This window comes from Notamacropus eugenii, chromosome 7 (assembly GCF_028372415.1).
Source record: "Notamacropus eugenii isolate mMacEug1 chromosome 7, mMacEug1.pri_v2, whole genome shotgun sequence".
In the NCBI taxonomy this organism is placed as follows: Eukaryota; Metazoa; Chordata; class Mammalia; order Diprotodontia; family Macropodidae; genus Notamacropus; species Notamacropus eugenii.
In genome coordinates, this window is record NC_092878.1 from 152715393 (window position 1) to 152737372 (window position 21980).

At 38.5% G+C, this 21980-nt stretch overlaps 1 protein-coding gene and 1 long non-coding RNA gene across 2 annotated transcripts in view; one reads left to right on the top strand and one right to left on the bottom strand.

Moving 5' to 3' along the window:
- The first annotated feature begins 8321 nt into the window (after positions 1-8321).
- On the top strand, positions 8322-21680 carry LOC140514183 (uncharacterized). Its single transcript, XR_011970459.1, has 3 exons — positions 8322-8410; positions 19254-19381; positions 21326-21680. It is a non-coding gene; the product is annotated as an uncharacterized lncRNA (long non-coding RNA).
- MTHFD2L (methylenetetrahydrofolate dehydrogenase (NADP+ dependent) 2 like) overlaps positions 15760-21980 on the bottom strand; it is a 124658-nt gene continuing 118437 nt past the window's right edge. The window contains exon 8 of the mRNA XM_072624281.1: positions 15760-16487. Coding sequence (XP_072480382.1) covers positions 16375-16487 — 113 coding nt within the window. The 3' untranslated portion in view covers positions 15760-16374. The remainder of the gene's footprint in view (positions 16488-21980) is intronic.

Below are 21980 nucleotides of genomic sequence, written 5' to 3' on the forward strand. Positions count from 1 at the left end.
TGCAAGAAGGACTGACCAATCAAATCCCAAGGAGGATTTCCTTGCCATTTTAATGGATAAGTAACCAACATAAAATGAATACTGTACCCATAACAGCTGCCTAAAATGGACTTCTAGGGACCAAAGCATCACATACAGGCAGTTACAATATCACAGAAGTGGAAATGGAAATAGGAAATTTGGTGTTTGATTTGGTTTCATTTTCAACTTTTTATCTTTATAATGTGGACTCTGTACACTGAGATTCATCAGAAAACATAAATCATTTGAATGTCTATTGTCATGGTCTGAAGATTTTTCTGTGAAAGTTATTACTGTAACAGCTAAGCAACAATATTTGGTGGCATAATGGATGGAGTGCTGAACCTGGAGTCAAGAAGACCTGAGTTCAAATCTGGTCTCAGACCCTAGCTGTATGACTTTGGGCAAGTCATTTAACTTTTGTTTGCTTTAGTTTCCTCAGTTATAAAATGTGAATTGTGGTAGCACTTACCTCATAGAATTGTTATGAGGATCAAAAGAAATGATATGTATAGCACAGTAGCCTGGCACTTGGTAGGTGCTATATATAAATGTTTATTTTCTTCCACATAGGGTGCCATAGATAGAATGGTGTACCTTGAGTCAAAAAGATATGTTCAAATCCAGCCTTAGACACTTACTAACTTTGTGGCTCTAAGGAGATCACTTAATCTACCTCCCTCAGTTTCCCTTATCTATAAAATGAGGCTATAAAGCACCTGTTTCCTAGCGTTATTTTGAAAGAAAAATGAAATAATATTTTTAAAGCACTTTGGAAACTTTAAGGGTTATATCAATATTAGATATTATTGAAATTGTTTTGTCACGCATCCAAACTCCATTTTTTCAAGGATCTTATATTTAGGACAATAGCATAAAAGGTAGGAATTCTTTTTCAGAAGTCAGGTCCTGAGATTTGCCATCACAATGCTACTATTGCCAGCTTTCCCATCCGTCCATGTCCATCAGGAACTAACCATGATATTTGGGGATGTTGGGTCTCCCTTTGCATGCTGAATTTTGACTTCTGCATTACCTGGATTCAAACAAAGATTGAACTGATTAAAATCCCAATGGATTTCATCTCAAATAACAAGTCCCATCACCTGTGACTTAAAGCAGGAAGAAATCCCCTCTTAAGTTAACTTTAATACCAACAAGTTCATAGTTGTAGCATAAAATATGAAAATCATTGGAAACACATACCTATTAGTTTTATAAAAGGCCTTTTCTAATAGCCTCCAGCTTTTTTTCTCTCTTCTTAGCTTAACATATTCTGATACAAACATCAATTTTAAAAATAAAACCATCACATTCCAAAATTTTACACTGCAGGTGAAAATGTTAATACAAGTCTTTTAAATTGGGTTCTGTAGCTCCAAAGTTGAAAGTCTCATTAATAGCAATGCCAGTGGTCTGGGGTTCAATTAAGGTCTTTTCCTAGGAAGCTTCTGAGCTGTCCTCTCCTTGACAGTCAGGGAGAGAGATTCTAGACTTGAGAATTAAAATCTTAACACCAATAACATCAATATCTTACAGCAACTGAAAGCCCTATCCCAAAAGATCTGTTGATACTCTGTTATTTCCTTATTTCCCTCTATTTCTCAATATTATATGACTGGCAAATATTCAAGACTTTAGAATATACAATTTAGTTTCCAAATGACCTCTTAATATTCACCGATTTTCTCATGATCAATAATATGTAAGTGATACTAATGCTTATGAACTAGGTTGCTTTCAAACCATGCTTACAATTAAGAGGTAAAGAATTGTTAGTTGCTCATATGGGGAGAAAGCAGATGCTTTTGGGGTTCTGATGGGTACCTTAGATCCTCTCTGAGGAGAGAAATTGTTCAGAAAGGTTATTTTCTAAACAGACAAATTCAGATCTCTGTAGCCCCTCAGGATACATTTCAATCTGAAGCATTTAAAAATCCCCAGATCTGTTTCTGACTTACTATAGACTGTACTTCTCAGGTTAAAAAATTGATAAAGACCTTCTTGTTCCATCACGCATTCTTATTTTGTTTTTTTTTTTGCTAGGCAATTGGGGGTTAAGTGACTTACCCAAAGTCACACAGGTAGTAAGTATCAAATGTCTGAGGTCGGATTAGAATTCAGGTCCTCCTGACTCCAGGGCCAGTGCTCTGTCCACCATACCATCTAACTGCCCCTCCACCACACATTCTTGCAGAAGATGAGGTTTTGGGGTTTTTTTTCCCCTCTCTTCCAGAGGGTATAAGGTTCTAACTAACTTTTCAAAGAACTTCCCATAGACACTTTTGTGCTCTTGCTAAAACCAAATTAAACCTTAAAACAGGGAAGTGTAAAGATTTCTATTTCAGTGAATCCTGGAAGATTCTCCGAATATCTGGTAGTAGTCTGGGTCTAGGGACCTGCTCTGACAAAATAAAACAATAAATATTCTTCACTTTTTGGGGCAAAGGTATGTCTAGGTAAATTTGTACACAATTCCATAATATTTCTATGTATACATTGTAGGAGAGTATATCCAGAAAACTAACTCCATGAAGACATTTAGCTTGTAAAGTAGTAAAAATCATCCCCCCAAATTTAGAAGTTCATAAAATAAATCATGTCTGCCTTTTTGAGTCATGAATCCATTCCCTTCTTAGTGTCCAGTTCCATTTAAATACATCCAGATGGAGTGGGAAGATGGATGTGGGTGTGGGAACTGAGTTTCTTCTCTCTTATTTCCTGTTTTTTGGGGTTGGTTTTTTTTTTGTTTTTTTGTTGTTGGTTTTTTTGTTTTGTTTTGTTTTTTTGCCACAGAAGTGGTTATATTTGAATGCAGAGAAAAGGCTGGATCCTGTTTGGGTCTAGAAGCTCCCTACCCAGAATCCTCACTTTTTCCCCTGTTTCTCGGAAGAGAAATGTCTTTTTGTTTTTCCACTCATAGCTGATCAGACCAAGAGATAAAAAAAATTCTGCCTAGATCAAGCGATCTTAAACTTTTTTGTGTGTTCTTGACTTTTTTAACAGTCTGCTGAAGTCTACGGACTTCTCAGAATAATGTCTTCAAATGAATAAAATGAAATAGATTGGATGACAAGGGAAACATTATATTACAATACACATATCAATATATTTTAAAATGCTCTTGGACCCTAAGTTAACAACCTATGGCTAGATAATCAAATTCAGAACACACAAAAAAAGACATTTCTTTAAAAATAATTTGTTGAATTTATTTTATTATTTTTTTAAATAAGATTTTCTTTTCCACAATTACATATAAAAATAATTTTTAACATTTTTTTAAGTTTTGAGATTCAAATTACATCCTTTCCTTCTCCCCTTTCTCCCTCCCTGAGAAGATAAGCAATCTAAGTTATACATGTGCAGTCATATAAAACATATTTCCATGTTATTTTGTGGAAGAAAACTAAAATAAATAAAAAGGAAAGAAGGAAGGGAAGTGAAAAATAGTATGTTTCAGTTTGTATTCAGACACCATCAGTTCCTTCTCTGGATGTGGATAACATTTTGTCTTCATGAGTCCTTTGGGATTGTCTTGGATCATCATATTGCTGAGAATAGCTAAGTCATTCACCATTGTTAATCATACAATATTATATTTGCTGTGTACAATGTTCTCCTGGTTCTGATCATTTCACAATGCATCAGTTCATGTAAGTCTTTCCAGGTTTTTCTGAAATCCCCCTGCTTTTCATTTCTTATAGCACAATAATATTCCATTACAATCTTACACACAACATATTCAGCCATTTGCCAATTGATGGGCATCCCTTCAATTTCCAATTCTTTGCCACTACAAAAAGAGCTGCTATAAATATTTGTTGTACAAATAGGTCCTTCTCCTCTCATCCATCTCCTACCACCATTTTAAAAAATCTTTTTGAGATACAGACACAGTAGTGATGGTGCCAGATCTAAGGGTATGCACACCATTATAGTCCTTTGGACATTTCAAATTGCTCTCCAGAATGGTGCATCAAAAATAACAACAACACAGACATTGCTGACAGTACACTCATTCTACATAAAGCAAGGCAAGGCAATCAGTGCTTGCTATGTGCCCTGCACTATGCTAAGCCCCTGGAATTCAAATAAAGGAGGAAGGTAACAATCATTTATTAAACACCTACTACGTGTCAGTCTCTGAGCTAAGTGATTATAAATATTATCTCCTTTGATCCTCTCAACTACCTTTTTAAGGAGCTGTTATCATTCCCCAGCTGAGGGAACTGAGGCATACACAGGTTAAATGACTTCACCAGGGACACATAGATAGTAAGTGTCCAAAGTTGGATTTAAACTCAGGGCTGTGTTACTAAATGGAAAGTTTTTCCCTCTTCTGTAAACCCTCTTATCTTAAAGTCTCTGAGTCCTGCCCCTCCCTACCCTTTTTCTTCTCTATCAACCATGCTACCAGCTTAGGTTTGTTGAGTCACACAATTTTATCCCGAAAGTGGGACTTGCCCTACTGCGTTCACAGCTCTTGTGCTCCCAGAGGCCATGGGCTAGTACTAGGTCACCTCTGATAAGGCAGGTGGGTGGGTATGTATGTAGAGTGGAGGAAGATCTTTGTCCTCCCTCTCTCCTTTCTTAAAGCGGAAGTCATTTTTGCCACTCTACTTGATATACTGCATGTATTAGGGGACCTAAACCCAGTGACATAAATGTTTTGCCCTACACAAGTAAGAGTACTTAGCTTCTCTTAACAAGATGGAGTTGTCAAATACAAAATACACGCTGATGGTTCCCATGAGCACTCAGTCTCCATTGCCTCCTCTTTTCCTCTGTGGAGATCCACTTTAGTTGATAACGATTGCCTGAACATAGTCAGGAATCTGCTAGGCTTGAGGAGACGTGGAGACTCTCATACTATTTCAGGTCCCTGGAGACACAAAGACACAACCAAAACCATCTCCATTCTTGAAGGCTTTGCACTATCATTGGGACATTACCTTTGGGGAAAACAATAGAATTATATACAAACAAGTAAAAAGAAAGTAGACTCAAAGTAAAATAGGAAAATTTCAAAAGAGAGCAAGAACTAATCATGGGGAAAGAGACTAGATGAATCAGGAAAGGCATGAAGGAGACAACACATCAGCTGCCCTTCAAAGAAAGCTCGGGATTGATTGGAAAGGTGGAGGTGAGGAGGATATGAATTCCACATATGGGGAAGAGGGCACGAGTAAAAGTGAAGGAAGCAGAAGGCAGGATGTCACATAGGAGGAACAGCTAGCAGGCCAGTCCAACTAGAGTGAAGAGTTGGTGACTAATATGAAATAAGACTGTAAAGGTAGGTAGTGGCCAGAATGTGGCTGCCATTGGGCCTGTCCTTTTTTGGTCATTTGTATCATTGGTTTTAATGGAACACAGTACCTTTCAACATAGGAATTTTAATTGTTCGTATCTCCTATATAGCTCTGGAACCTGTTCAAGTGCAGATAGGTTACCATTGGCATCATGAATGAACTTGTCAAACCCACTATCACTTGGGTGAGAACATGCTCCAGGAAGTTAAGTTCATATAAAATGCTTGCTCATGTTAAGTATTCCTTTTTTTGTTGTTAGCATTTCCATATTTGGTCTCTGCTTTGTCAGTAAATGAGGATCACTTCTAGGATATTTATTCCTGGCATGTTGAACTGTTAGGAGATGACTGGAATTGATGAGGTTGAAGTAAAAAGTCTTTTGCAAGCTCTGAATAGAAGCTCAGATGCCCTGACAGGTCCAGGAAGCAGATAGGAGGGGCTGACATGAGCATCTTCATTTTAAGTTGAAGAAAAAGACACAGAGAATCAATGAAAGATCTAGATGTGCAAAGCTCATATATCCCAAACTCTGTCCAGAAAAAAAATGGCATCAGACGAAATGTCTTCAGGTATTCAGAGATCACTTAGATAGTGGAGGCGTTTGTAGCACTGACACAAATGAAAACACCCTATACACATTCATAGGCAAATTTACTGAGATGTCATGGTAAATGATCATGGTTACAATGATAATCAAAGAACCTCTTTGAATTTAGTGAAGTTGGTGCTCGAACGAGAGAATCACAATAAACTTCTGGACTGTGCAAAATCTTTCCTACCTCGCCTTTAGTGGGTGCAATGGATGGAGCACCGAACTTCAAATCAGGAAGACTTCAGTTCAGATTTTACCTAAGTTGATTACTTGGCTGCATGATTTTGGGTAATTGAACTTTTTCCCAACCTCATCTGGAAAATGAGGATAATAATAGAATCCACCTCTTAGAATTGTTGGGAAGATCAAATGAGATTAGTGTTTTCTAACTTTAAAGAGCTATACAAATGCTGGCTATTTTAATCATCATAATCGCTATTATTGTTTGCCATATATATTGGCTCCAACATAGTCATGTCATTTTGGTCCTCTTCCAGAATGAAAGACAACAACAAACCCAGCTTGGCAGAGTCTGTGCCCTACTATCACTGCTTCTGAGAATCTAATCTATACCATACTCAGAAGGTATACCATTCAAGGCACCACAAAACTCTGGAGTGTGTTCTGAGCCAGATGAAAATTGAACTGGGGAAATGTTCAACAAAACAAAGAAAAATATAGTATAGCATAGATAATGTTAGTTTGTAGTTTTTGAAGTTAATATGGGGCAGGCTGGATTCCATTTCTATTTGAGCTTGACAGCAGTGAATGGTGATTGCGTGAAAGAACTATTTATCTTGGAGGAGAAAAGGCTAAGTGGGAAATGATAACTGTCTTCATGCACTCAGTGTCTGGCCTCTGAGATCATGACCTGAAGCAATTCATAGAAATTGCAAAGAGGAAATTGATGTCAAGAGGAAACCATCCTAACAATTAGGGAGCTGCCTAAAAGGGAAAGGAGCATCCTGTATTACAAAAATCTCCAACATGTTTCCCTGGGGAAATTATGGGGGTACTTTTAATGAGATGAAAACCTCAACTTCCTTCAGTCAGAAGAACTCCAAATCTTCAAAAAGTGGTCCTCCTCAATGGGGGAGCTTTAGCAGACCCTAGATGACTTTTTATACAATATAATGATAGTAGGGATTTCTTCTCAGTAGTAGTGCCCCCCTCTCAACTGTAAAATTTCCGATTTTGAGAGAGTTGAAAGTTTAGGAAGTCACAGTCAGAGAGAGGAATTTCCAAGTTCTGGGACAAGGCAGGTCAATATTTAGGGAGATAAACCTTTGGTGTTGACCTTGACTCCTCACTCTCACCCACATACACAATCAGTTGTCTAATCTTATTGTTTTTACGTTTTCAACATCTCACATTCTCTCCATTTACACAACTGCTACCTAATTCAGGCCTTTTTCGCTTGCTGCCTGAGGTATTACAGTGGTCTCCTAATTGGTCTGTCTCTGCTTCTATCCCTCCTCCATCCAGCTGCCAAAGGGATTTCCTAAAGTCCAAGTCTGACCATGTATCTCTTCAATAAACTCCATAGACTGATTATTACCTCTAGAATCAAACATAAATTCCTTTGTTTGGCACATAAAGCCCCTCATAACCTGGTCCCATTCTCCCCTTTGAGCTTTCTTACATACTGCTTTGTTTTGCTTTTAACATACTTTATTTGTATGCCTGTCCCTGTTCCTGATCCAGTGTGTTGAGATATATGAGAAAGTGAACTCAGCACTGCAGGAAGTAGTTAGGGAATCATTGTCTTCTGAGAGGAGCCAAGTTTCTATGAATGCAAAGTGGAATGATTTCAGAGGAAGAATTTTAAAAGAAAGGAAAATTTGTTAATGGTAGAACTAGGCTTCCAGAGAGCACAATGGAAGGGGAGAGGAGAATGAAACCAGGACTAAGGAAGGGTAGAGCTAAGATGGATGGAAATGAGAGTGTGTGAAGCAATAACAGGAGAAAGGTATTTTTGTTTAGGGACTCTGTAACTGAATCATGGGAATAAGAAGAGCATATTTAGAAACCATAGGAGTCAGATGGCATAGTAAATAGAGAGCTGGAGGCAGGAGGCAGGAAGACTTGAGTTCAAATCCAGCCTCAGATACCTAACTAGCTGTGTGTACTTGAGCCAGCCACTTAACTGCTGTTGCCTTCAATTTCTTCATCTGTAACACAGGGAAAATAATAGCACCTACCTCAGAGGGTTGCTGTGAAAATCAAATCACTTGGCATAGTGCCTGCCACCATATAAATCCTAAGTACTGTTCAATTGGAGGTACCATCCACAAAAGCTCTGAAAAATGATGAGGGAATCATCCATGTCTTCTCTTTTAAACATCAGAGATGAAGGGAAACAGGCATAGAATCTGAGCTGGTAAACATTCTATGACCTAGGTCTCAGGGGCCACTCTGAACTCCTATTTATCATCAACTTATTGTCTCATCTTGATCAACAGGAGCCAAATGATGCTTTCAGAAGGTATTGTGTGCTTGGCTCCTATTTAAGGCCTCTGAGGTCTTTCTTTCACATGGTGTCTCTGTGGTAGGCAGTGTTGTTTTTAACTCTTTGATCAATTCTATTTTATTTCTTCAAAAAATAATAATTCCCTGGTAACTGAGTGTTCTGATAAGAAGAGTCTTCTATGACAGTTATGGAACATTGACTGAAAAAATGAAGTTAGACATATTTAGAGTAGAATAGGGTAAAACTGGGTTTAAAATCATGTCTGGGTATTTCTTAACTTCATCTTATACATAGTTTTTCCATTAGAATATTTCTTTTAAAATACATTTTAACTGATATTTTAAGAAATAATATATGGAATATAGATTCATAGATTTAGAGCTGGAAGACACCTCCAAGGCCATTTGGTCCAATATATATATTTTACGGATGGGAAAATTGAGTCCCAAAGAAGTAAAGTGACTTACCAAAAATTCTGCATCAGATTTCATAAGATTTGAACCATCATTCTGCTGACATGAGAGTCACACTGATTATAGAGAAGATTTTTTGATTAGTCCTATTTTGAATGTAGGGCAAGAAAACAGGTGAGAGGGACAAGTTGTCCTTCATCCATTCAATCACTGACTGACTCAATAAGTATTTGTTGTTGTTCATTCCTTGTTCCTGAAGAGGACCAATGACATCAGGAGGGTGATGTCTTGACTTGCAAGTGAATTAGATTTCAGTGAGGCAGAGCTGTGCAAAGTCATCAGCTTCTCCTCCAGAGTCATCAGAATCCAGGTGGTAAGACAAAAGTCAAGACAACTGGCTATGGCTCCAATCAGTATTTATTGAATTTCTCCGATGTACACTTTGCTGGTCCAGGTGGTATGGAGGAAGCAAAAGACATGGTGCCTCAACTATCTTCAATAGATATGATTAAGAATTCACTATTCAAGGAACAGGCAGCTAGCTGGCACAGTAAATAGAGCACTAAGTCCAGAGTCAGGAAAACTCATCTTCCTGAGTGCAAATCTGGCCCCAGAACACTTCCTAGTTGTGTGACGCTGGGCAAGTCATTTCACCCTGTTTGTCTCAGTTTCCTCATATATCAAATGAGCTAGAGAAGGAAATGGCAAGTCATTTCAGTATCTTTGCCAAGAAAATCCCAAATGGAATCACACAGAATCAGACACCACTGAACAGAAATATACAAGGAGCAGGATTAAGTATTAGACAAGATACAAAGGTTACATAAAGACAACCTCTGTCTTCATGGAACTTATCCTCTAGAGGAGGACAGACCATGTGTATGGTGAGATTGTGGACATTGATGGCATCCACCATTTTTTCTTTTACCCTATAAAAGCTGGCACTCCTTAATTGTCACTCAGTCTACAATGGTAAATGAGGTATCAACCAGATTAACAATCTTCCTTCTTGGCCAACATAGGAAAAACCAGATGACAAAGGTTAGATTCTAGTCCCAAATAATTGCCTCTTTAAACATCTCAATTCATAGTTTCTGGTGACAAATACCATGTCAGTTGTGCTTACCACACTGGCATCCCAAATAGCCACTGTGGTCATTACCATTTAAATAAACTTTTAAGTGTCAAACTCATACTAATGTCTTCTGCCCCAATCATTTTCTATCCTCTGCCCTGTGCCAACTCGAAGGTCAAGTTTTGACAGATCCAAAGTCCTGCCCTAATAATGGATTTTTTTGACAAGATATTTTAATTTTTCCCTCTGTTTTTGATTTTTTATTCAAATCTGTAGCTGTATTGTTCATCAGAAATATTTGCGTGTGTGTGTGTGTGTTTGTCCCAATTTCTCCACATCTTCTCCAGCATTCATCATGTAATTGAGAAAAAATAAAAATAAAAAAGTAAGGAAAAATAAAACCCATCACAGTCTGGATCCTTCTCACCTCCCCAATCTTATACTTCATTCTACTCCACATACTCTATGATCCAGCAATACTGGCATTTTTCTTCTTCCTCATATACTGTACTCCATCTCCTGATCCCCTGCTTTTCACTAGCTGTCCTGCATACCTAGAATGCTCTTCCTCCTCTCCTTTGCCACCTCACTGCCCTGAAAACTCTGCTCAAATTATATCTTCTGCAAAAGGTCTTAATTCCACCCCATTCCGAACTGCTAATGATGTCCAACTGAGATCATCTCTCATTCATAATGTATTTATCCATTTATCTTACTCTATCATCTATCTATGTATCTATCTATGTATCTATCTGTCTGTCTGTCTGTCTGTCTGTCAGTCTGTCTGTCTGTCTCTGTCTCCATCCATCCATCTCTATATCCTGTCCATACATATGTATCTTTGTATATAGTTTTGTACATGTTGTCTCCTGCATTGAACTGAAAGATCTTTGTGAGGTAGATAGAATCTATTGGCTTTTCTTTGAATCCCCAGAGGTGGCACCTAATATGTGGTTAATAAGTACTTCCTGACAATGAACAGCCATTTTTCAGTCATGTCTGACTCTCTGTGACCCTATTTTGGGATTTTCTTGGCAAAGATACTGGAATAGTTTGCCATTTCCTTCTCCAGTTCATTTACAGAGAAGGAATTGAGGCAAATGGGGTTAAGTTGCTTACCCAAGGTCACGCAGCTACTACATCTCCTGGGGTTGTATTTGAACTCATGAAGATGAGTCTGCCTGAGTCCAAGCTCAATGCTTTATCCAGTAGGCCACTATTAAACAAAGACTAAGGCTCATATCAACTAATAAGTCATCATTTATTCGTGTACAACGTCGACTAGGAGGTTTGGATTCAAATTTCAGCTCTAATACTTCCAAATTCTTGGACTTTAGGCAAGTCACATGTTTCATGTACTCAGTTTCTTCATCTATAAAATGAACATGATACTACTTTCCTATTCATCTCATAGGGCTATTGTTAAGGAAATGCTTTGTAAGCTTTAGAAATAGGAGTGTTTATTATAATCATCTTCCTAACAGGGTTCAAGAAATGCAAAACAGAAAGAGACATGAAAGAGATAACTAGATTAGTCTTTGAGACCAAAGTTCCTTTCTCTCTTTGGACAGTGCTTGGTATTTAATAAATGTTTATTGATTGACTGATAGAGTTTAACCTGTCCATTCTGACCGCAGATCTGACCACTTTCTATGGTAGTTGAGAGCCATAACTAGCAATTTTGGCATCTCAAGGCAAATTTTGTGATGATAATGCCCACAGTAATCAGCATAAGACTTGCCCTGAAATCAACAAGAGCCTGGTAATGGTGTCAGTGCAGACCATCTTGGGAATAATGGCCCCTGGGAAGGAGTAAGATAGGATGCAGAACTGTCTGATATAAATTTTGCTGCCTTCTACATTTGATGGTTGGCAACTTAGGATACTTTGATGCTTTGTTTGTCTCATCCTAGGTTCACTGACTGATCTTGCTTGCCAAATTACTCATCCTTTTCCTTTTGATGACTCCTCTTCATAAAAGTCCCTCTCTTTTGCCTTTCTATTCACTTTCATGGCTCTGAATTCCTTATATACACTTAATTATTCTCTATTTCCCCTCTATCCCCCAAATAGACCATAATGTGTTCAATGGTGGATCATGTCCTCCTATTGTACCTGGCACAATGAAGGGTAAGGATTTGTTAATTTATTTATTTAAACACATGTGGATCACCTTGTTATTGATTAAATAAAATTTATTGATTTCATAAATCAACTTATTTAAAAGAATGTTTTTAAAAGAAATGTTAAATCAGTTTCTTTAAAAGAAATCTTTTTGTTTGACTGTTGCCTCTTACAGATACCAGTGAATTTCCTTCTTGTTTTTGTTACCAGACTCTTTGAACACCAAATGTCTCCACTCCTTCCTGAACCGTCTGCAACATGACTCTCCCCATCCTTCTCCATATTGTTCTGGTGAAACAGTTCTGTCAAAGCTCAGTCTGATTTCTTTCTAGCCATATTCAATCTTTTATTAATCTTGATCTTTCTGTAACATTTCATATTGATCATAAAGCTATAATTTGCCAGTCCATGTTCACAGAAAATATTGCCAAATGAATGAGAGAAAAGTGGAGGACAGAAATGAGGGCACCTCCAGGCAGTTGCTTGAGGAAGCCAGAAGAGGAGGGATTATGATGGATTGCCCAAGGTAGATCAGCTGGGGTACATGAATGGCTTGGAATGCCTGGCTGGGCCAGACAGGCCAATGTTCACTTTGATTGCCCTACAAGGGGCATTTATATTGGTTCCTGACTTGTGCAGTCTGTGCTGGTCAGCTGAAGTCACCAAAGGGGAAGCATAACGTGGTCCTCAGAGTCTAGCCTTTGGTCCCATACCCAATCACCATTGGATATCTCAGCTCTTCAAAAAAGAGACAGCACATATGAAATGTGACAAAGGGAGGCTATCTCCTTTGAAGGGGAAGATGAGGAAAAGAGGAAGCATTTATAGAGTGTCTCCTATGGCATCAGGCACTGTACTAAGTGCTTTACAAATATTATCTCATTTGATCCTCATAACAACCCTGAGAGGCAGATATTCTTATTCTCCCCATTTTATAGTGGGGAAGCTGAGGCAGATAGCAGTTAAGTGACTTACCCAGGATCACGCAGTTAGTAAGTGTCTCAGGCTGAATTATCAACTAATGTCTTTCTGACTCCAGGTCTAGTGCTCTATCTGTGGGGTCACCTAGCTGCCTTTGATTTTGGGATGCTGTCCAAGTGACCACGAAACCTCGAAAGAGGGACATGATGGTAGTAGGATCCTTGTGGATGACAATTTAGGGATGACTGAAGGAACAGGGATTTTTATACTGTGGATGTGAGCGTCATATAATACAATACCCCAAGGGACAGGGTTGGCAGATCAGAAGACCCTTAAGAAAGCCTGATCTTCTAAACATTAGTATCCTGGAGCAAAATCCCAATCACCTCACCCTAGTTAAAGCTCTAGTCAATCATCCTTTGCCTCTGGAGACTCTTCCCTTGGTTTCTGTACATTATACTACATATATATATGCATATGTACTACTTATTATACATTACACTGCTTCTCCTCATTACTCTTCTAATCATCCCTGAAGTGTATTCCCTTCTTCTTCACCCTCTTTCTTCTTCAAACACCTAATGTAAGAATTATTCAAGTCCATCCTTAGCTTTTGCTGCATTAAATCTCATACATGGAAGCAATAACCCCGTGGATATAAACCATTCACAGGCAGAGGAAGAGATCCACTTTAATACGGTTAGACCTGCCATCTCCACACTTGGCCTCTCAACCACTTTCCAGTTGTGTTGTTCACCCATTTCAGTCACGTCCAACCCTCCATGACCCCATTTAGGGTTTTCTTGGCCATGAACCTGGAGTGTTTTGCCATTTCTTTCTCCAGCTCATTTTACAGATGAGGAAACTGAGGCAAACAGGGTGAAGCCACTTGCCCAGGGTAACATAACTAGTAATGTCTGAGGCCAGATTTGAACTCAGGAAGATGATTTCTGACTCCAGGTCCAGAATTCTATCCACTGAACCACATAGCTCCCCCTCCATTTCCACTAGAGATGACTGGAATTTTGTCATTCCTTCAAATAACACATTGCCAGTTGAATTCATTAGTGAATTTTAGTGATAGAAGAGATATGAGGGACAATATAATCCAATTCCCTACATTTTTTTTCAAATGTGGAAACAGGTCCAGAGTGGTAATATTTTTTGCTCAAGGAAGTATTCGTTCATTCTTTTTTAATATTAGGGGCAGCTAGTTGATGCAGTAGATAGAGAGCTGGGCCTGGAGTCAAGAAGACTTGAGTTCAAGGCCCTAGACTCATTAACTATGTGACTTTGGGCAAGCCTCAGTTTACTTCAGTTTCCATATTAGTAAAATGAAGATAATAATAGTATCTGCCTCCCAGAGTTGTTGAGAGGATGAAAGGAGATAATACTGTAAAGCAATTAGTACAGTGTGTGGCATATGATGATAATGAGGTTTCCCTTTTACTCTTTATTCATTCTATGTATAGGAGCACTACTATAGCTCAGGTCCTCCCCTCAAGTCAAGATTTTGGCAGCCTCCTACTTTGGCAGCCTCCTTTCCAACTCTACTTTCATTTGTTCTAATCTATTTTGTAAAATGTTTGCTTCTTAGTTTTCCTGGAACATCATTTTAATCGTATCATTATTCTGGTCAAGACATACAGTGAGTGGCTCCCTGGGTTGTCAATGGATTAAAGTTGAATCTGGCTTCCAGGGCCTTCTGGAATCCAACCCCACCCTACCCATCCAATGCTATTTCCCAATAATGCCCATACATCCTCCAATCCAGTCAGTCAGGCTGGTTTTCTCACTGTCCTACAACCATGTCAAGTTGATTCTTGCCTCCACCCTCCCACCCCCTGGAATGCTCTCCTGCCTTCCTCTGAGATTACCCAAATTCGATCCATCCTTTAGAACCCAGATCAAATCAGTTATCAGAGATGTGGGAATCAGTCTTTCTCATGCAGAGAAGAAAGGTTTCCTATAGGGCTACACTCTTCTAGCTTCTGGATATCCCCAGCCAGGACAAACCTCACAATGTAAGTCCTTTCTGGGTTATTGTCAGAAACTAGGTAAAATGGCCCTGTAAAGTCAACGATCAGCACTATGGATTTGAGAAACAAGTCTAAATCCAACCAGAATGACCCAAGGGTTGATGAGTGGCCTCCCTGCAAAATCACAAAATCTCCTATTTGAAAGGAATCTAAGGAAGGGTCCAACTTAGATCAAAACAAATCCTCTTCTACATATGTTACATGGGATGGCAGCAAGAACACAGAATTTGGAGTTAAGAAAACCTTAGTTCAAATCCAGCCTAGAAAGTTCCTAGCCAAGTAGCTTAACTCTGTATGCCTCAAGTTCCCCAACTGTAAAATGGAGCTAATAATAGCATTTATCTCCCAGCATTGTTGTGAGGATCAAAGGAGATAACATTTTTAATGCATTTGGCACAGTGCTTGGCACACAGTGGGTGCCTGTTTCTTTCCTCTTACTCCCTTTCAGCACCTTGGCTTCCTCATCTAGAAAAACAAGTGGATAGATGACCTCTAAAATCATAACTGATGAGACTAACATCATCATTTTTGATTTAAAGACCTCCAGTGAGGAGTAAATTACTTATTCCGTGTTTGGATGGGTGGAGGGGTGGGGCAAAGAGGCAGAGTATAACAGACAGAGAAGCCCAAGTTACGGCAGCTATAATTGTGAAGGTGTGGAGAGATCAATTTCCATAATAATTGAAATGCAAAATAATACCAAATGCTAACCAGCTAATGGTAGCCATTACTGGTCCCCTTCCCCCCCCAAAATGACCAAGAAAGTATCAAGAAGTGACTCATATTCCCTTGTTTCATTTCTATGAAAGCTTTAATTAGCTACACACGTTTTGATAGCATCTCCGTTCTGATATAGACTTGAGAAGGGAACAGTCAGGCTTTCATAAATGATATTCCAAAGAAGACCACATCTCGATAGTTACACAAGAGACAGAAAGCAATATCCTATTGTGTTGACTGTTGGCTGTAAGTGAAAGCATCTGATTCAGTGGAGCAAAACTCTCCCTCGAAGGCTATCCTTGGACTAGGTGTCTCCCAGGCATGTGGTGAAATCATCCAAGATTCCTTTAAGAATATGACTGTGAATATTCTCAGAAACCTCTCACCTGACTGTAAATCCTTTATTATTTCAGAATCCTGTAGCTTAATCTCTTTAATGAACCAGTGTTATCCCCAAGGCAAGAGCAATCACTGCTGTTTTAAAAATTAAACTAACATGAAAAGAATAATCCATTAGCAGAGAAGGCATGAGATTCTGTGAGCTGCCCAATTCAGAACCATTTCATACATGAAAAATAAATATAATTTAGAAATAAATAGCTTTGTAGTAAAATATAGAGGTTTTGACTCTCGACTGATAAGCCACATGACATCGATGTTATTTTGGTGTCGTGTACCAGGAGTTGTCTAGTAAATGATCTTCTTGGCTGCCAGAAGGGTATTCCTCAGAAGCATGGCCACAGTCATAGGCCCCACACCACCTGGCACGGGAGTGATAAATTTAGCCTTCTTCTTAACCTCTGATAAAAGAAACAGAGGACAGAACATATGTTATGGTGATACATTATTCATACTCCATGTCAACATAAAACCAATCCATCAAAGAAGGGGACTTCAGTACATCATACTATACTTCTTCTGCATCAATCCCCTCTCTGTGTCGAGGGAGGGGAGAGAGAGAGACAGAGAACACTTCAATATAGGCTCAAAGTTCCCCTTTATCCTTCCCCATGTGTCTTTCCCTCATGTCAAGTAAACTTTGCTCATAATGCAATAATATTTTTAATCTGGAGATAAAACCCATTAGAAAGACAGAGAGCAAAACAGACAAGATTTTAAAGAGAACAAGAAACTTCCAAAGGTAAGTGAATCCAGTTTAACAGGCAGAAATGAAGTAGAGGAGAGGGGCAAGTGGAAATGGGATTAATATACCAGAATTTCAGTATGGCACTAAATTTTGTGCAAGATCACTTCCTAAATGAGTCAGCTTTACCAGGCTGCAACTACTCATGATTATAGTCAATTGAGGGAGCTGGCTGTTGATGCTAGAGTCTCCCTGACACAACCCCAGGGTTCCAAAGTTCTCTGGCTTCTCCTCCAAGAGCACCACCATCCTTCCATTTACCCAAGCTAGAAACTGCTCATTCTGTTCTCTTCACACACTCACCACACATCCAATCAGTCACCAAATCTTGTCATTTCTTTCTCTGCAATATCTCTCATATATGTCTCCATTCAATTTAAGAAGCCACCACTCTAAGTTCAGTCTCTTCTCTCTCTCTTTTCTGAATTTTCTCCTATCTCCATGACTTTGTCTTTTCTGTCCCCAGTGCTTGGGATGCACCCTCTTCTCCTCTCCACTTCTAAAATCCCTGCTTTCTTCCAGGACCCAATTCAAATATGATCACCTTAAACATGAAGTCTTTCCTGATTCCCACAACTAGTGCCTCCACCTATCAGATTACTTTCTTTTTGTTTTGAATGTATTTTTATAAACCTACATTGTCTCTCTTGATAGAATGTCAGTTTCTTGAGGGTAGTGACAACTTTTTTTGCTCTTTTTGTCTCCAGCACCTTGCATATGGTTGTTGTTTAGTCAGTTTCCAGTGACTCCATTTGGGGTTTTCTTGGAAAAGATACTGGTTTGCCTTTTAATTCTGTAGCTCATTTTACAGATGAGGAAACTAAGGCAAATAGGGTTAAGTGACTAGTCCAGGGTCACACAGCTCGTAAGTATTTGAGGCCAGATTTGAATATGTGAAAAAGAGTCTTGCTGACTCCAGGCTTAGTGCTCTATTCATGCACCACCCAGTTGCCTTGCAATAGTAGTCACTTAATATATACTTGATTGATTTCAACCTAAAGGAGTGTGTGTCTGTTCATCCTTCGTTGCCAAAGAAGACCATGCCATCAGAGAGATAATGACATGACTTACACTTGACTTTGTTTTGAGTGAGGGAGGGCTATGCAAGGTCCCCAGCCTCACTTCTCCAGAGCCATCTGAATCCAGGGACCAGATATTCATCAGGATGACTGGAGATGACCCAGGATGAGGCAATTGGGGTTAAGTGACTTGCCCAAGGTCACAAAGCTAGTGAGTGTCAAGTGTCTGAGCTGAGATTTTGAACTCAGGTCCACCCGACTCCTGCACTGGTGCTCTATCCACCACACCACCTAGCTGCCCTATTCATCAATAGAGTAACAAAAGTGTTGTGAAGTATTTATAGAGGCCCTCAGAACATGTCTACATTTAACTTTCTATCAATACACCAATTTACGGGGAAAAAAAGCAACAAAAGTCTGAAACTTTGCCTCCATATTACTTATTGATTTTTGAAATTAATACTTTTCCCCATAACAAATATCTTTTAGCAAAATCCCCCAAATCCTCCTTCCACAACCATAAAGTGCATTTCTGATGTTAATTTCTTGTTAACAACAAAGGATATCATTGAGTTTCCAGTCTTAAAAAGATGGAAATGTATTATTGAAAGGAAAAACAATTAAGATGGTATCACTGACACTCAAAAAAGCAAATTTTTACCAAGGACTACATTAACCTCATCATTTTCTTCTTCTAAAATTAGGGATGGTTTCTTGGAGGAAGAGAGATTAGATAGAATGAAGAAGGAGATGAAATCATCAGGACGTTGAGAATAAATGCATTGCCTCTAGAGTCAAAGTATCTAAGTTCAAATCCCAGTTTTCAACTTGGTCATTGTATGATCTTGGGGAAATTATTTTGACCTTCTGACTTTGCCAAATGAGAGCGTTAGAAGAGATGATATCTAAAGAAGCTTCTAGCTCTAAATCAATTATATGATAAGCAGAAGAGTGAAAAAATGACCCCTAAATCAAGTTAATTTCCCTAAAGTGTCAGGAGGTACCTCTAACCTCAAAGTAAAAAAAGAGAGGGAATGATGAGATTTAAAATAGCATGTCAGAATCAAAATGTTTTTTTTCTACTTTGTCTGGGACCTTTCCCACTCATCAAAAGACAGATGGTGAAATGAAAACAATTTGGAGGAACATGTATCCAAATCCTAGTTTTAACATGTACTACCTGTGTGCCCTTGGAGATGTCATTTGTTCTCTCTTGGGTAATTTCTCCAGTTTGAAAAATGAGTCTGGGGGTGGTGATGTGGAGTCAAAATCATGGAATAAAAACCAGTCATTTTTCCTAGTTTTCCTAATAATCCCTTCCATAACAACCTAGAAAATACTCCAGACCAAATTCTGATGGAAAAAGCTAAGAAAAAGTCACAGTCAGTTTTTTTCCACCCCAGGGCAGCTTGGGAAGATGGACAGAATTCTGCAGATAATGTGGTGAGGATTGACCAAGAACACCTCATGGCATCAGGTGGAAGCAGCATTTGGCTGTGGTGGCAGCAGCCCAGAGCTCAAGGACAGTAAGGTAACTAAACACCTGGGTAGAAAAAGATGCCAGATACTCCTGTTCTAGCACTGGACATAGGAAAACATGCCATTCAGTAGCTTTGCTGCCCATTACCCAGTTCTAGGTCCTAGTTGCATGGCTTAGAGGAGTAGTCTCTATCTTGAGGGCACAGGGGCCCTACCTGTGTAAGGAGCAAGGAAAAAGTTCTAGACCTAGAGCTATGTGGCCAGATCTGAGTCCAAGAATGAAATGAAGACTCAGTTCTAACTTTCAATCCCTCATATAAGCCTACAGTGGAATAAATCAGATCAGGGAACCAAAACCCAGGGGCAACTGGCAGTTCAGTTGCTCTGAATTTTCTACTGTGACTAAGGCTAGCAGCAATCTACAGAAACTCAGTCACACAGAAGTCAATAGCCTAAATCAGGTCAAAAATTTGTGCATCATAGACCAGGAGGGCAGTAACAAGTCTCTTCCTGGATCACACCACTTTGGAAACACCAAAAATTTACAGGACCCCAGATGGAATTGTGAGAGCAGAAGAAGGACAAAACCAGAAATTCCCCACAGGTGAGCAGAGCCCAACTCTAACATAAAGTTAAAGTCAATTAATAGACTAGAAAAATGAGAACAAGAATAATCCTGACCATAAAAACTCCTCTGAAGAAGGAAGTTCAAGACACAAGCACAGAAGAACGTAGCAATTTGAAAATATCAAAAAGCAAAGCTTCCAAGAATATAGCTTAGAAGTCAAAAAGAATTCTTAGAAGATTAAAGAGATTATAAAGAGCAAAACATTGGAAAAAGAAATGAGAACAATGCAAGAAAATTGTGAAAATAGAATTAACAGGTTGGTCAAATCAATAAAAAAAATACTGAAAAGATAAAATTTTAGTGACCAAGTAGAAGCTTATGACTCCATGAGACATCAGGAAACAAAAAAACAAACTCAGAAGACTGAAAAAAATGAAGGAAAACATGAAATATCTCATAGAAAAAAAAGTGATGTGGATAATTGATTAAGGAGAAATAGTTTAAGAATTGTTGGGTTGCCTGAACGACATGAAAATAAAAACATCTAGACATCATATCTCAAGAAATCTTGAAGCAAAACTTCTCAGATATGTAAGAAGCAAAGGGCAAACTCAACAATAACACTACCTTAACCTAATCCAAGAAAACATCAAAGAAAAGAAAAAGCACCTAAATGTATTTTTTAAAATGACAGTTCTTTTTGTTTACCAAGAATCGGAAAATGAGGCGCTGCCCACCAACAGGGAAATGGATGAAAAAGTCATGACATTTGAAAGTGATGAAATAATGTTGTGCTGTAAAAGATGTAAAAGTGTAAAATCTATATTAAATTACTTTTTAATGAGGAAAGAGAGGTTGGAGGGAGAAAATTTGGAACTGGAAATAAAATAAGACTGAATGTTAAAAAATCATAATCCTGGTTGGAAATACGATAAACTCAGTGATAAAACGGAAGATGGCAGAATGGATTAGAAAGAAGAGTTCAAAACTGTATGACCTAAAAGTAATATTCTTAAAATGTAAAGATTCACTTTGGACAATAAGAACAGTAACAAAAAAACAAACAGGAAAAATGAAGGGGTTAGGCTAGAGGACTTCCAAGTCCTTTCAGCTCTAGATGTATCATAATTTTTTCCCTTCAATTATGACCTCTATTTAGTGTTTTACAGCTAGTCTAATCACTTAGCACTCTTCTTGGTGTCAGGTCAGATCAGTGATCATTACTTTAGAGTATTTGAGTTGTAACAAGAGACGCTATTGTTATCACCATTTTACAATTGAGGAAACTGAGTCAGAGAGAGGTTAAAGGACTTGCCTAGAATCACATAGCTGGTATCTGGGACCATATTTGAACCTTGATTTGGGGCAGGGGGTTTGTTTTGTTTTGTTATACTTCTGATGCAGCTTTCTATCTACTTTGCCACCTAGTTGCCACACAGGGATTAAATGACAGAAGTGGAATTTAAAATCAGATCATCTGACTCCAAGTACTTTTTCTACTACATCAAAATGCAACGACAAGGACAAGTGAAAACTGTCTCTTTTTGCATGGAATACAAATAGACAGCCCGGCTGAATAAATGAGAAAAATGAAATAACCAATGGCCTTGGCATATGAGCAATATACAAAATAAATCTACAAAATTATCAGTCTTTCCTTTCCTTACTAAAAGAAAAAAATGATAAGGGAAATTCCATAAAGTAAGCAACACATGGTACTAATTTTCGGGGAATTAACTAGATCCATTCAGGATTTAAAAATAAAGCTATAAAGCAAATTTTACAGAAGGATAAAAAAGACCTGAACAAAAAGAGACAGACTGAATGCTACAACTTGGACTGTGTCCCCATAACAAGAATCACATTACTATCCAATTAAGCTAAAGATTTTGTGCCATAGCAAATTACCAGACAATTTTATAGAGTTGGGAGGACCTGAGTTTAAATCTAACCTCAGACATTTACTAGTTGTGTGACTCTGGAGAAGTCACTCGACGCTGATTGTGGGAGAGAGAGAGAGAGAGAGAGAGAGAGAGAGAGAGAGAGAGAGAGAGAGAGAGAGAGAGAGAGAGAGAGAGAGGAG